Source organism: Myotis lucifugus, unplaced genomic scaffold (assembly GCF_000147115.1).
Source record: "Myotis lucifugus unplaced genomic scaffold, Myoluc2.0 scaffold_236, whole genome shotgun sequence".
NCBI classification, from domain to species: Eukaryota; Metazoa; Chordata; class Mammalia; order Chiroptera; family Vespertilionidae; genus Myotis; species Myotis lucifugus.
Window position 1 is genome coordinate 1,613,197 of NW_005871284.1, and position 15,831 is coordinate 1,629,027.

The 15,831-nt window shown below is 42.1% G+C and overlaps 1 protein-coding gene across 2 annotated transcripts in view; it reads left to right on the forward strand.

Moving 5' to 3' along the window:
- Positions 1-234: 234 nt before the first annotated feature.
- Positions 235-15,831, forward strand: part of PRCP (prolylcarboxypeptidase) — a 68,553-nt gene continuing 52,956 nt past the window's right edge. The window contains exon 1 of one of the 2 annotated variants that reach the window (XM_023762202.1): positions 235-502. In XM_023762202.1, the coding sequence (XP_023617970.1) occupies positions 338-502 (165 nt within the window). In that variant the 5' untranslated portion in view covers positions 235-337. The remainder of the gene's footprint in view (positions 503-15,831) is intronic. The other variant, XM_006098473.3, reaches the window with a different exon arrangement.

Consider the following 15,831-nt stretch of genomic DNA (forward strand, 5'->3'; position numbering starts at 1 on the left):
GGCGATGTAGGTGAGGATGGGAGTCCGCGGTCAGGTAGTTTGGGGGCCCGGGATGATGAGAGCAGATTTGGAGTCACCGAAAGGCGGGTGGACTCTAAAGTGGAGATGGCACAAGAGGGAAATGAAATGTGGTGGCGCCCTTGGGCCGGGGCCGGGGCCAGGGCCAGGGCCAGGGCCAGTGTCAGTGTGACCCGGGTGATCGGGGATTGGGCCGGGCTGCGGGGCGGGGCGGCTGTGGGTTTCCCGGGGGAGGAGCCAATGGGTGGCGGGCGGAGCCGCGGGCTGGGCGCATCTGCTGGTCTACCTCCCACCCACACTGCAGCCGCCAGCCTGAGCCATGGGGCGCCTCGTCCTGCTTCTACTCCTGGCTTTCCTGATGCCCGGGCTCGCCATCCCCGTGCCGCCAGCACTAAAGGCCCTCAGCAACCTGCACTTGTCCACCAGCTTTACATCCCGCCCCTCTGTAGTCATGAAGTACTCGATTCACTACATTGAGCAGAAGGTAAGGCTGGGTAAGGGGCTAGGAAAGGACTGGGGCATGGCGGTCTCCCGCCCCACCGACGGGACCCCAGGCACCGGAGCCCGCCCCGGCATTTCAGGCCCCTAATGCCTGTGACTTGTCCCATCTCTGGATCACGTTTTCTAGAGGGTGGCCCCAAGCCCAGTTCTGTTTACAATCTCTCCTCCCGGTACCAAGAATTTACTCTCAGTCCTGGCTCCATAGGCTTCTTTAATTGACCAGGACAGTCACTTCGAGTCCTTCTGCTCTCTGAGGATGATCTAATTCAAATGCCCATGACCTCCCGTCAAATCCAACTTATTTATGTATTATTATTTTTTAAAATATATTTTTATTGATTTCAGAGAGGAAGGAAGAGGGAGATAGAAACATTCATGATGAGAGAGAATCATCGATCGGCTGCCTCCTCCAAGTCCCCCACTGGGGATTGAGCCCACAACCCAGGCATGTGCCCTTGACCAGAATCAAACCTGGGACCTTTTGGTTCTCAGGCCGATGCTCTATCCACTGAGCCAATTCGGCTACAGCCAAATCCAACTTACTTCATGCCAACTCTGCTCCCTACTCCACCATAGCAGTCATCCTTTATCACAAAGTTGCCTTTAAATATAAATTTCCAGTATCTTATTCAATAATCCTATATAATAAAGAGCTAATAAGCTAATTAGACAGAAGAGCAGAACCACCCTCAGGACATCCTTCCAGACCGGATGACCTTCTAGTCGAAGCCAGGGCTGTGAGGACCGAGCCCCTTGCACCAGTTTCATGCATTGGACCTCTAGTATCTAATATTTAACCTAAAACACCAGCTTGTCATCGTATGCTCAGCTCAAAGTTGATTTTGTAGTCCTTTTATTAAGAGTTTTTAATCTTCCCCATTCTCCGTAAGACTGAACATATATGTAGCCCCTGCCTCTTCTTTTAAAGTCTTCAAATATTGATCTAGGAGGGCTATTCCATTTCTTTTATTCAAAATAACTGAATCAGGAGACCAGACAAAGAATAGTTCATCACTTGGGCACATCAAGGCTCCTGGATACATGTGTTGTAAAAGACTCCTTGGGATGTGTGACTTGTGGTTACAAGGTTTTCCTGCTTCTCACTACCTTCTACCTCCCACACTAGACCCTCAGACTGGAATGTGAGTCCTGAGGGCATCTTACTGTGTGATATTGTGGGGAAAGAGAATCGGTCCACCTTGTGGGCATGGCTCAGTGGTTGAGCTTTGACCTGTGAACTAGGAGGTCACTGTTGGATTCCTGGTCAGGGCATGTGCCCCGGTTGTGGCTGGATCCCAAGTAGGGGTCATGCAGGGGCAGCTGATCAGTGATTCTCTCATCATTGATGTTTCTCTCTCTCCCTCACCCTTCTTCTCTGAAATCAATAAAAATATATTTTTTTTAAAAAGAGAGAATGGGTTCTTTCAGGCTGTCATTTTCATGAGTGGTGACATAAAGAGCAATATCTACTGTATTAATCAGGGTTCTCTAGAGAAACAGAACTAATAGTGTGTGTGTGTGTGTGTGTGTTTGTGTGTCTCCACAAAGAGAGATTGATTATTTTAAGCAGTTGGCTCATATGATTGTGGAGGTTTGGTAAGTCCAAAATTTGCAGGGAGAGCCAAGGAAGAGTTGCAGTTTGAGTCCAAAGGAAGTATGCTTGCAGACTTCCTTCTTGCTCAGGACAGGTCAGTTTTTGTGATATTTAGGCTTTTACATGATTGGATGAGTCCCACCTGTATCATGAAGGGTAGATATGCTTTACTCAAAAATCTACTTCACTGATTGAAATGTTAATTCCAAACAAAAAAAAAAACACCTTCATAGAAACATCCAGAATAATGTTTGACACTGTGGCCCAGCCAAGTTGACATGTAAAATTAACCATCACATCTACCAAGGTTGTTGTGAGACTTAACACATGAAAGCATATGCACAGTGCCTGGAACATGGTAGGAACTTAACAGAGTAGTGCTGGCTCCTTAGCCATCGTGTCCTAAAAGTACACTCTCCATAGTATTACACATTTCAGATTGATCCAAATGCGTGCCAGTTGTGGAAATGCTTATTCTAGAAACCTAGTGGTTAGTCATCTATGCTCAATTGTTCCTATTTAACTACTGACCAGTATTTATGTTAGAACGCTGCAACTTAGCCCAGCATTGAGCTCATGGCCACTGACTCTTGTAGGCCTCTCCACAGCTTCCTCCTTGTCTGCTGTGAGGCAGTATCAGTGGGCTTGATACAGTTCTCCTTTCAATTTCTATTGCAGTTCCCCTTTCCTACTCTTGTCACAGTGGCCCAGATGGCTAGTAAAATGTGTCTATGTCAGGCCCCTTTGAAGAGCCTATTGCTCTTGTCTTCTTATTCCCCCTTGCCCCCCCTTCTTGTCTTATTATTGGTTTATCTATTGATGGCCTTCTCCTTAGACCTAGAGTATAGTGGCACAGATATTAGGTGAATTCTGAACTGATTTCTGTTTTTGCTCACAGAATCATTGTAAGAAGGGGTCATAGAGATCATGTAGCCCACCCCTTAAAAATGATGAATTGACCTTGATCTAAATTACTGAAGGTCAGGATTTGATAGAATTTGAATGCCATAGGGTTTGAGAATGAATTCTGTTTTTACCACTACCTGAGTAACTTTAGACAAATTACTCTTAGCTTCCATTTTTATAATCAGCAAAATGGAGATAATTATATTACCCATTGTACCCATTTGTTGTGAAATGAGCTGGTATGTGTAAGGTACTTATTTAGCACAGTTTATATCATTTAATAAACACTCAATGAATGGTAAATATTATTTTATCTCATAAGTTTTTTGTTTGTTTTTTGAGAGAGACAGAGAGAGAGAGTGAGTTTTGTTGTTCCACTTATTTATGCATTCATTGGTTGATTCTTGTATGTGCCCTGACCAGGATCAAACCCACAACCTTGGCATATCGAGACAATGCTCTAACCAACTGAGCTACCCAGCCAGGATCTATCTTGTAGTTTCTTAATGTACATGGCTTTAACTTACTTACTCTCCACTCAGAATAAAATATTTAAGTCATCCCTTTTCATGATCTAAAATAGTTACTCTGAAAAATGAAAATCTGTGTGAACTCTATTCTGTTACAAATATTGTACATACCAGTGGGATATAATTTAGTACACTTGTAAATAAGATATAGAAATTGACATGTTTCCTTGCTTAAAATAATTTTCTTACTCACAAGATTGATACATAAAGAAAGGCATATGAAACTTTTTTTCTATGTTATTTTGAATTTGGTAAATTATCGAGTAGAATATATGATAATGTATTCTTTTAGGTTTTTGCAGGTACCTTCTCTTCTTAATCACACTATCTTTTTGATATCTGAGTTTTGAATATTTTACCAGTTAATGCTAAAATGTACTTTCAGTAAAAATTAATTTTAGGTTTTGCATTGTTATGTTTATATATCTCTCTCAGCATATTATAGGACTTTATGCTTTAGGCACTTAAAGCATTTTCAAAGTTTGGGTTCATGGTATCAGCTCATGTTATGACTTTGGGCAAGTTGCTTAACTCTAGATCTCACTGTACTAGCATATAAGGAAAGAGGATTGGATTTGCTGATCTCTGATGCCTGTAATTCTGTTCATTGTGGGCCTCTTGTCTATAGGGCACTGTATTAGGAGTAGTAGGGATGTGGGCACAAGTCTATTTTTTGCCCTAGTATTGATTGCCTTTGGTAAATAAGACCTAAACAAATTTTTCCATCTCAATATTGAATAAAACCCAGACTCATATCATGTTAAGTATTTGGTTGTTTTTTAAAAATTAACTCTGCCACTGACACTATTTATAACACAGAACATTGTATTTATGTTTATGATTTTAAAGTTTGCTTGATTATGAGTGAATTGGAGAAGAAAAAAGAATTATAGGTAAGAAGAATCACTGGTGATATGTCTTATCTTACTTGTCTTCATTCCTAATGTTTTGCATAGTGCCCTCTACATAGCAGTTCTTAATAAAGGTTTTTTGAATAGAAACAATTTGCTATAAATTAAAATGAATAAGGAGTAAGAGGTGGGAGAGTAAAATGAAATATGCAGTACATAAATATCTAATCCTATCTAATAATAGAGAAACATGGTAATTAGCCATACCTCCGCTACCCTTCCCATTGGCTAATCAGGGCGATATGCAAATTAACTGCCAGCCAAGATGGCGGCCGGCAGCCAGGCAGCTTGAAGTGAACAGGAGGCTTGCTTGCTCCAGTGATGGAGGAAGCCAACATTCCCCGCCTGCCGCTGCTGGCCTCTGAGCTTGCAGTTTGAAACATTGTTACAAATATAGAAGCTAAACAAAACCCCAGAAACCTGCTTTCAGCCAGCCGGGCTTCAGCCAGCAGGACCACAACATTGTTTCAATTATAGAACAAATGCAGATCCCTGCTTTCAGCCAGCCAGGATCTCAGAGCTGGAGTGAGCAGGACTGCAACAGTGTTACAATTATAGAACCCAAACAAACCAGATACCTGCTTTCAGCAGCTGAGGCCTCAGAGCTGGAGCCAAGCCTCAGAGCTAAAGCTGGCCCAGAATAAAAAAAAAAAAAAGAAAAAAAGGACAGGTTGGGAGCTTCAGTCACCCGCTAGCCTGAAAACGGCCCTCAGCCCCTCACCCAGACTGGCCAGGCACCCCAGTGGGAACCCCCACCCTGAAGGGGGTGACCAGCTGCAAACAGCCATCATCCCCTCATCCATGCTGGTCAGGCACCCCAGTGGGGACCCCCACCCTGAAATGGGTGTGACCAGCTGCAAACAGCCATCATCCTCTCATCCAGGCTGGCCAGGCCATCATCCTCTCATCCAGGCTGGCCAGGCACCCCAGTGGGGACCCCCACCCTGATCCAGGACACCCTTCAGGGAAAACCAGCCGTGCACCAGGCCTCTATCCTATATAGTAAAAGGGTAATATGCCTCCCAGCACCGGAATCAGCGGAGCAGCGAGGCCTCCCAGCACCGGGATCAGCGGAGCTGCGAGGCCTCCCGGCACCGGGATCAGCATGACAGGGGGCGGGGCCACAACCTCCCTATCCACCCTGCTCTGTTCGTGACAGGGGAAGGTGCCCCAACCCCCTGATCAGCCCTGCTCTGTGCCTGATAGGGGGGAGCTCCCCAACACCCTGATTGCCCTGCTGCTCTGTGTGTGACGGTGCGGCACCCCAACCCCCCCCCCCCACACATACACGGGCCCTGCTCTGTGTGTGATGGGGTAGAGCCATAACCTCCCCATTGGCCCTGCCCAGAGCCAAACCCCCTGATCAGCCCTCCTCTGTGTGTGACGGGGCAGTGCGCCAACTCCCCTACCGGCCCTACTCTGAGTGACAGGGGGAGCTCCTCAACCCCCTGATTGACCCTGCTCTGTGCATGACAGGATACGGAGCCCCAACCCCCCTGATGGGCCCTGCTCTTTGTGTGACAGGGTACGGAGCCCCAACCCCCCTGATGGGCCCTGCTCTGTGCATGACAGGGGGCGGCGCCCCAACTCCCCAATCGGCCCTGCTCTGAGCCCGACCAGGGGCTGCACCTAGGGATTGGGCCTGCCCTCTGCCACCCGGGAGCAGGTCTAATCCAGCAGCTCATTATCTCCCGAGGGGTCCCAGACTGCGAGAGGGCACAGGCCGGGCTGAGGGGCCCCCTCCCCCCCCCCCCGAGTGCACAAATTTTTGTGCACCGGGCCTCTAGTGTGTTAATAATAACAATCTGCTACCATTTATTGAAAGCTTTATATGTTCTAAGTATTCTGCTAAATACTTAATAGATATTAACTTATTTAATCCCTATACCTGCTCTATGTGGTAGATACTATTATTGTCCTACTAGTGGCCCAGAGCACAAAATTCGTGCACATTAAAAGGGAATTAATTAAAGGAAATATTTTAATATTGCTATTTGCTCTTTTTCTATAATAGAAGTATCAGAGATGAAAGAAAATTAGTAAAATGTATATAAAATCTTCCTCTTGTCAAAGTCTGAGGCACACCATGGGACCAAGAGTCAAATCCCTGCCCACCCGTGTGCACCTTGAAATCATGCAAGACCCAGACCCAGCTGGCCCCACACCCATTGGGCAAGATCCAGACCCGGCCAGCCCCACTCCCATCAAGCCCCACCGGGCAGGGGGCGCAGCCTCAGGTCCCCCATCAAGCCCTGCTGGGTCGGGGGTTGCAGCCTCAGGTCCTCCATCAAGCCCCACTGGGCGGGGGGCGCAGCCTCAGGTCCCCTGGCTCAGTGCTGGGGTGGGGGGTGCAGCCTCAGGTCCCCCAGCCTGTTTCCATGCAGCCTCAGGTCCCAGCTGATCGCTAGTTACGGCTCATTACGGGAACCCCGCCTCTCGCTGTGGGTGCGGCCATCTTGTGATGGTGTGATGGAGTGAGGGTCAATTTGCATATTACCTCTTTATTATATAGGATTTTGTAGGTGAGAGCTATCATATAGAGAGATTAATTTACATGTTCATGATAAATTGCTAAACTATACAGTTTTGGTTTTTTGAAAATAAACTCCCACAAATTTCTCGTTCTAAAATAAATACCATTACCTCGGTTATTGCATAAGTCAGAACAGGGTAGGTTATATTGCTGTAACAAAACTCCAAAATTTTCGTGATTTACCCCAACAAAAATGTGATTCATAGTCTTTTCATTGGGATGAGCAGTGGGTTCTGCTTATTATATTCTTTTGGAGACTGAGGGACTGATAGAAACCTCCTCTCAATATTTGCTCTCATAATCATTGTAGCAATGGAAAAAGAACCTGGAAGAATTTGTGCCAGCATATAAATGCTCCAGCATGAAAATGACACATGTCACTTCTTTTCACAATTCATTGGCCAGAACAGGTTATATTACTGCATCTAATCACAGGGTGGGAGACAAAAAGTATTGACTTTGGAGTGCCAAGAAGGAACAACTCAATTAGTCACTTACTCATCCACCTATCCACCTACACAGGATTCATCCAATCCTTTTACAAGTCTGATACTGGGCTAGTTCTTAGGGAGGTCTTAGCATATCCTGACTTATATAACAAGGCAGGTTGATGACATCTTGAGAACCTTACATTGTATTTTGTTGACCATTCCTGTAGCATATACTCAAACTTGTATCTGAAAAATATGGAAAAGCACTGATAAATTTGTAATGTATAGGCATATACTAGTATATGGCGATAACTTACAGATTTCTTCAGAGAATATTCTTGAAGTGAGGCTGGTCTACTCAATGTTTTCTTGCTCTTATCATTATCACAATTCACTGACCTGGTATATATATACACATACATACATATATATGTGTATATATATATATTTATTGAAGCACATGACAAATAAATGAATTCATTTATTAATATTGTTATTTAGTAATTAAAAATAATTGTTTTACCTGTCTTTTTTTTAATAATAAAAGATACAAAATTGTTACAGATTTTTATAAAAAAATCTCAAGCATGCTTTGTAAGTATTCGTTAATTGTTCATCAAAAAGTCAAATTCTGCATTGGTAATCTATATATTATTGGGGGATTTATAAAAAAATTTCTTCTTATGGTTCACAATTTAAGAAAAATCCTAGTTCTTATTTATGAGCAGTGAATAAATGAACATTTATTGATTTCTTAATCTGGGCCAGATATTATGCTAAGCCCTTTTACATATTTGTTTTCAATTATCACAATCACGTTTTAAAAATAGATGTTATAATTGAGGTTAATAGAGATTAAGTGTTTTGAGCAAGTCATTAAGGACAATATTGTGAGTTCCATTTTAATCTAGGATATTTCATTCAATTGACATCTAAGTAGTTGTAACAAAACTGATGTCTCTATGTATTTATATTACACATTCAGTCTCTACAATGCTCCTGTGCGGTTGATATTATCCTCATTTTTAGAGATGAAACTACTGAGGTTCAGAAAGATCAAAGGAGGAAATATCCAAAATTTCCCACTTGCAAATGTTCTGATTTCTCATTTCTAGATTGTAGATGATTTGTGGTCTATCTATAAAATGGAATATATTAGTCTGATAAAAAGGATGGACTTGAATAGTCATGAATTGGTGGTAAATGAAAAAAGCGAAATAGAAAATTGATTGAACAATGTGTTTCCAAACTCATTTACTCAGTTTTTATTAAGTGTCCAATGTGTGCTATGCATTATTCTAGGCACTGGGGGAAGAGCATTTAAGGCATGAGGAAGAGCAAGTAAAAGAAACCCCTGAGGTTGGTGTGTGCTAGGCAGGTGCAACTTCAAGGAGGTTAGTATGACTGGAGAGACATACCCATGGGAGAGAGTAGTAGGGGATGAGGACAGTGAGGAGGAGAGAGAGCATAAATACTCCTCTATCAGAGAAGGATGTAAATGGACTAGGGAAATAGAATTTGATTGCAGGGCTGCCTTGAAGTCTCATGAAAGTTAGTTAGACCACTTGACATAGTTGTACGTTTCTCTAGCTATATTCAGTTTCTTGAGTATGGGTATGAAGTTGGTGGGGAGTTCTTTTTAACCAGTGTTGCCCTTTGTTTCACAAAATGACTAAAACAAAATGAGAAAGAGACATGGGGACTGAGGGGTATATGCAAGGGAATGATTATGCTCATGCACCATGGAATTTAAGCTGAGTAAAGAGGGTATGAGGATGAGGTAAGGGACAGGGAAAAGGTGGATTACTGGTACTAATATATGAAGTGGGAGGATTTGAGGAATCATAGTAGTAGAGGGAGTGAAGTGAAAAGATATGGGGAAGTACTAGAATGTCTGCAATTAAGTGTATGGTGGGATTGCAGTTACTGGGAGTGACAAGATCTAGGATTTAACCATGACAAGGTCATTGGAGCAGAGGATAAAAAGGAACCCAGAGGCTAGGAAATTGAAATCACTAAGAATTTTGAATGGCTTTATGTTGGAGTGACAGTGAACAGGAGATAAAATCTTCAAGGAATGAGGGAAAGTGAATGGGGGGTGGGTGATGATTGTAGCAGGGGTAGTGGGGTGGTACAGTTTTATTACATAACTAGAAGCCCGTTGCAGGAATATTCCTGCAAGAAAAGGGCTTTCTCGGGCCAATCTCGCCGCCAAGCCCCGCCGCCCAGGGCCGCACACAGGAGTCCCAGCTGGCGGTGGGGCTTAGGCAGCACACGGGGGCCCGGATGGTGGCTCACGCTGGCCCGCCCTGCCCGCAGTATGCATATTAGCTGCCATCTTTGTTGGCGGTTAATTTGCGTATCACACTGATTAGCCAATGGGAGGCGTAGTGAAGGTACGGTCAATTACCATGTTTGTCTATTATGGATAGGCTATTTAAAGGCAGTGAGTTAGGGAAAGGTGGGAAGAATTAGGAACAAGGAGAATAATCTATTCTCACTTTCAGGCCCAGTGGTGGGAAAGGTTTGAGAGAGAAAAATTAGCTACCACTTGAGAGTCAAATATGTTTAAAAATATATTTATAGCTGCACAGAGTAAGAGTGGAAGAAAATATACTAAAATATTAACTGGTGATGTTTCATTTTATTCTTTATACTCTTCTGTATTTTTCAAATTATCTATAACAAACCTACATTATTTTATAATCCATTTTTTAAAAAGTGTTGTTAAAGGAGCATTTGACCTTTCCTGGCTCACATAGGCAGTATGGGCAGCATTTAGAAGCTGGCCTTTGCACTCCAGACTGTGCATCACCTAGCACAGCCGTGGGCAAACTACAGCCCGCGGGCCGGATCCGGCCCATTTGAAATGAATAAAACTAAAAGAAATAAGACCGTACCCTTTTATGTAATGATGTTTACTTTGAATTTATATTAGTTCACACAAACACTCCATCCATGCTTTTGTTCCAGCCCCTGGTCCAGTTTAAGAACCCATTGTGGCCCTCAAGTCAAAAAGTTTGCCCACCCCTGACCTAGCACCATGACTCTTGGTAAACATGTGGACTACGCTTGTTCCTCTTTTGCTTCCTAGCCATGGCTGCTTTGCATCTTTTTCTTAATTATTTTACACCCTTGTCTTCCATACACAACTGGGGGCAAGGATGAAGAACTCATTTGAGTGGAGATGGAGAGGAAAAAAGGATGTTGTTTTTTTCTACTTCATTTCAACCTGAGATTTTACTGGATAAGAGAGGAGAAGAGGGGGAGAGGAAATTAAAAAAAAAAAAAAAAAGGTTTCCAGAGATATCAGTAGCTGTGTAAAAGAGAGGGGGAGGAATTAAGGTTACCTAAATAGGACCAGGGTGTGTATTTTCATATATCTCCAACCCTTCCTATCTGTCGGCTTTTCACAGATAGAAGCTCATGGTTCCTCTCAGGGCTGCTTTGTAGATCATTCCCAAATCCATAGTTGTAGATTTCTCTCTATATCATGTGTTTTGACCCATTTCTAAGACTAATCATAACAATAATAATATTTATTGAGCTCTTATTATGAAATAGGCAGTGTTCTAAACTCTTTACACCTATTAGCTCATTAATTCTCACAGTGACCTTATGAACTCTTGGTACTGCTATCCCCAGTTTATAGATGGGGAAACCAAGGCACCAAGTTTTATGGGTTTTAATCACAACCTCAGTCTGCATCCTGATATTTCTTCTTGGAGGTTTTGTAGGTCTGACTCAGAACCAGACTTATGATGACTTGCTCCAAGTTTCTCCTGGTGACACTGTTATCATCCTATATAATAAAGAGCTAATATACTAATTAGACTGAACAGCCCAATGACTGTCCGGATGGCATTCCAGATGAAGCTGGGGCTACCAGGGCCAGCCGAGGCAGCGAGGGCCAGCTGAGGCTGCAAGGGCCGGCCGATGCTGCAAGGGACTGCGAGGGCCAGTCGATGCTGCGAGGGCTGGCCAAGGCAGCCGGGGCTGCGAGGGCCGGCTAGGGCTGTGAGGGCCGAACACCTTCCACGAATTTCGTGCATTGTGCCTCTAGTTAAAAAATATTTACTGAGGGTCTGTATATATGCCAGGAATGGTACTGGAGACAATAGATGGACTGCTCATGTGGAGCTTATTTTCTGATTAGGAAATAAATAGACAATAAGCAAACAAACATTAAATAAGCAAATTTTAGATTTGAATGATTGCCTTGAAGGAAATAAGCAAGGTGATATGTGCATGTAAATATGGTATCCAGTGTATGGGAAAGGCTTTATCTTAGGAAGGTTTCTCTCAGGAAGGGACACTGGATCAGAGAAGGATTCGAAAGTATAAAGTTCCTAAAAAGCTTGAAATGTCAGTTATTTTTGGCTCTTCTGCCATATTTCTTGTAATTATCAAGTTGGGTTGATTCCATCCTCAGAGTACACCTGTTATTTTCACATCTACCACCCTCACCTTTATTGTGATCTCTATTACTGCCTTCCTGAGTCTTAACAGGTCCTCCTTGGTACCTGTAGTTCTCCTTCCACTGCAGTCTCCATGGGTCACAAATCAGCTCTCCTCTAGGCAAACCATTCTTCTGCTCAGAACTTGCAATGTTTCCTTATTGTTTGCTTTATTAAGAACAAAATCCTGAAAGAAAAAAAAAGAGAACAAAGTCCTATAGCATTCAAGACCTTCCACCCTATAGCCCCAACCCACCTTTTTAGTTTGCTAATCTATTCTGCACACATGTCCCTTCCTTTGTTTTTTCTATGCTTTAGCCCACATTGTTCCCTTTGCCTGGAATGTCTCTCTCATGCCCTTCCCTTCTTAATCCCATCTCAGACACTGCTTCCTGGGGTCACTTCTTTTTTCTTTTTTTATTAATGAGTTTATTTGAGCCAAACTGATGACATATTCTGGGGAGCAAGATCTCGAATGCTCCCCTCCTGGGGCCTTTTCTTAATCTCCTAGAAAGTGTGTGATTGATAAGATCTTTCTTTGTCCTTCCCTTTTGGCATAGGTCTTACTCTAGCTTTATGTTAAAACCGTTTGTATCCTTGTTTTAATCCCCTTTTAAAGCAGGAACCCTGTCTTGTAAGTATCCATACTCCTCCATAGTATACTGCACATTGTTTTACTCAACAGTATCATCTTCATGAATGTTTATTGAATCTATATCTTTTCCCCTCTTCCTTTTCCTGCTTCCCTACACATTGAGGTAAGGAGGGTGCATGTGTAAAGAAAGAATATAAAAACTTGATTCCCAACTATCTTATTCCTTTAGGGGAATAAAGCAGAATGTCATGTAAATAAAAATAGTGCTGCTTGTTTTCATTCTCTTATTTTGATGATCTGGAAGCTGTGGCTACTTGTCTGTGCTGACTCTTCTCACAAATATCTACAGAGAAAGAGTCATGGGAGGAGTGCAGCAGTTCCTCTTTATTTGTTTTGTTTTGTGTATGAGTGAGGGTTAAGAGAAGGGTGAAGAATGAACACATTGGGAAAAATGTCTCTTTAAAGGCTACTTCTGTGGTAATTGTGTACGGCCCATATTTTTTAGAGAGAAAAAGTAAAGGCAGTTGTTTTTATGATTTTGGTTTTTCACTTGCAAACAGAGGCCAATTCACTACATATATTTGTAAATCCTTACTATCTATTATGTACACGTCAATTCCAAGTTGCCCTGTGGTCCTGCAACTGGAAAAGTCTTTTTCTTGCTGCTCATATTGTGAGAATTATCCATATGGGTTAGTAAAAGGCAGATTTGTTTGTCAGATTTCTTTAGGAGCTTTCTCTGACCTGTTCTGTAATTTTGTTATATAATAAAATGAAATATCACTCTATTACAGCAGATGTGATATACATTTATAAAGCAGCATAGTTACATATTTATTTAATAAATATTTATCAAACTCTTCCTATGTGCTGTACATTGTGTTAATAGCTGTGTTAAAACAAAGACAGATTTCACGAAAGTTACAGTTTAGTGGGAAAGAGGATGGGGACAAGTAGTTATAAGAATGATGTGCTTTAAGGAAGTAGTTTGTGGTGGGATCTACAGTGGAGTCCTCAGTTTTGGGTATTAGGGAATATTCCAGGCAGCAGTGGTGTTAAAGCAGAAACCAGAAAGCTGAGCAGGAGTTAGCTAGGAGAAGGGAGATAACTGAAATTTCTGTCCAGGTAGAGGGTATATCATATATAAGATCATGAGTTAGTAAAGAGCAGGTCATGTTGGAGGAACTGAAGGGAGATCAGTAAGACTGAGACAGCAGGCCAGAGATGAGGGAGACTGAAGCCCTCAACACTGAAGTCAGTATTGTCACTTTTTCCATTTGCACACTTGTGGTATGGCTATTCTTCTCTGAAGCATTCATTGACTTTAAGAACATAACTTGGTGTTGAAGTACCCATATGGGTTAGTGGGGCAGAGCATGCTGCACATGTTGAGCAGAGTAGATGCATTCACCTTGTGGCAGGTACTGCATAAGTGCTCTTAATATATTTTTTCTTCAGGGAGGTACTACATCCTATATAATAAAGAGCTAATATGCTAATTAGACCGAATAGCAGAACGACTGTCCGGATGACCTTCCAGACGAAGCCGGTTCTGTGAGGGCCGGCTGAGGCTGCCAGGGGCTGCAAGGGCCGGCCGAGGCTGTGAGGGGCTGCGAGGGCCAGCCGGGGCTGCGAGGGCCGAGCCCCTTGCATGAATTTCGTGCATCAGTCCTCTAGTTGTTTTATAGAGGGATAAAGGGCTCAGAGATGAAGTCATATATCCATAATCACATAGCTGATAAGTGATGGTGATAGCACCAGGGTTTAAACAGAGCTCTGTTGACATTAGAGCTTTTGCTCCATGTTGCCTCTGTACTAGCCATATATTTGGGATAGACAGAAGTTTTGTAATTCATGTCCTGATTTTAAGATAGTCGTGGAAGTCACATTTATTAAGGAAATCCAGATTAGACATTAATAAAGTTGAGGAATCTCAGTTGTCTTTCTAACACCAGGTTGGGTAATTTTGGAGAGAGAAAAAAAAGGAGGTTTAAAAAACACAGAATTTTGTTCTCACTTTAGCTTTGTGTTATGGAAAGAAGAGCTTTTAATGAATGGCAACTATGTTAGCAGTCAAAAGGGACTATGAGACCTCAGATAAAACAGACTGAGATATTTTGGGGTGGCTCTGTACATTGTAGAGCAAAAGTTGTTAAGAGATCGCCATTGATGATCAAAAAGGCACTCTCCAAGGGAATAAAGGAGGAGACTAAATTGGTGAGGCAGGAGTGATTTTACTACTTTATAACTTTGTCCTCTTAAGCTTACTCAGGGTAGTTTACCTTAATTCCATTAGCATATCCTTCATCTTAAGCTTTCCCTGTGTACAACAGTCTGTGTATAACAATTGGCTAGAATAAGTTAAATAAGAATTCATGTAAATGTCCCTAATCTATGCTGCTATATATTCATCTTTCACTCCACTTACAGAGGTGCTTGCATACCCCACCTCCTGTTCAGTAATTCAAAGGGACAGAGGTCACCTGTTTGGCACTCTGCTTTTGAAAGACTACCATTCCTTGGATTAGTAAATCAAATCCAGTTGACTGTGTAGATATTTTGTTTTATTTAAGAGCCTGGATACTGGTCTCATCTTTTAATACCATGTATAGAATAATAGCACTATTCTTATGTTTAATAAAGTATTATCATTTTACAGGACATTAGACTGAAATTTTAAGCTAATCTCTTTAACTTCTTTGATGAGAGACCTGGTTGTTGAACCATGATTGTAATGATATTATTCTGCCATCTAAGAGAACATAAGTAGTCCCTGAGATGTGGATTTATAATCTTCAGCATATGAAGTGATCAAAGTGTTATCACAAATTATTTTAAAAATCTTTATAAATAGGATATCCAAAGCACTCATGTTTTATTTCTGCCATATGTACCTTTCCTCAGAGCTATGTAATTTCTTCAGTGATGAATTTGTATTAATAGTATATTGCACTGTCATAGCACTGGTAATTGGACAGAAAGTCAAAAGCAAAGCATATCACATACCAGGACACATCATATTGGGTGTCTAAGAGAGGTCCTCACTGTCACCAAGTCACTGCTCTGTCATCAGCTCCAAGATAGGTGCGATTTTTTTTTCTTTTTTTACTTTGCAAGGTCATGGTTTTTTAAGTGAACATTCAGAGCAAATTGTTAAAGTTTATGTCATAATTTCTTTCAATATTAAAATATAATATTGTATATGCTTGCATGTGTGTTTGGCAGTGATTTCACACTTGTAGTGCATGCTTATAATATGCTTCAAAAATATATTAGTAATATATCAAGCTTTCTCTTCCAGGCCCTTGCTGGACACTTGCACACATGTATTATCCAACTTCATCATCACAAGACC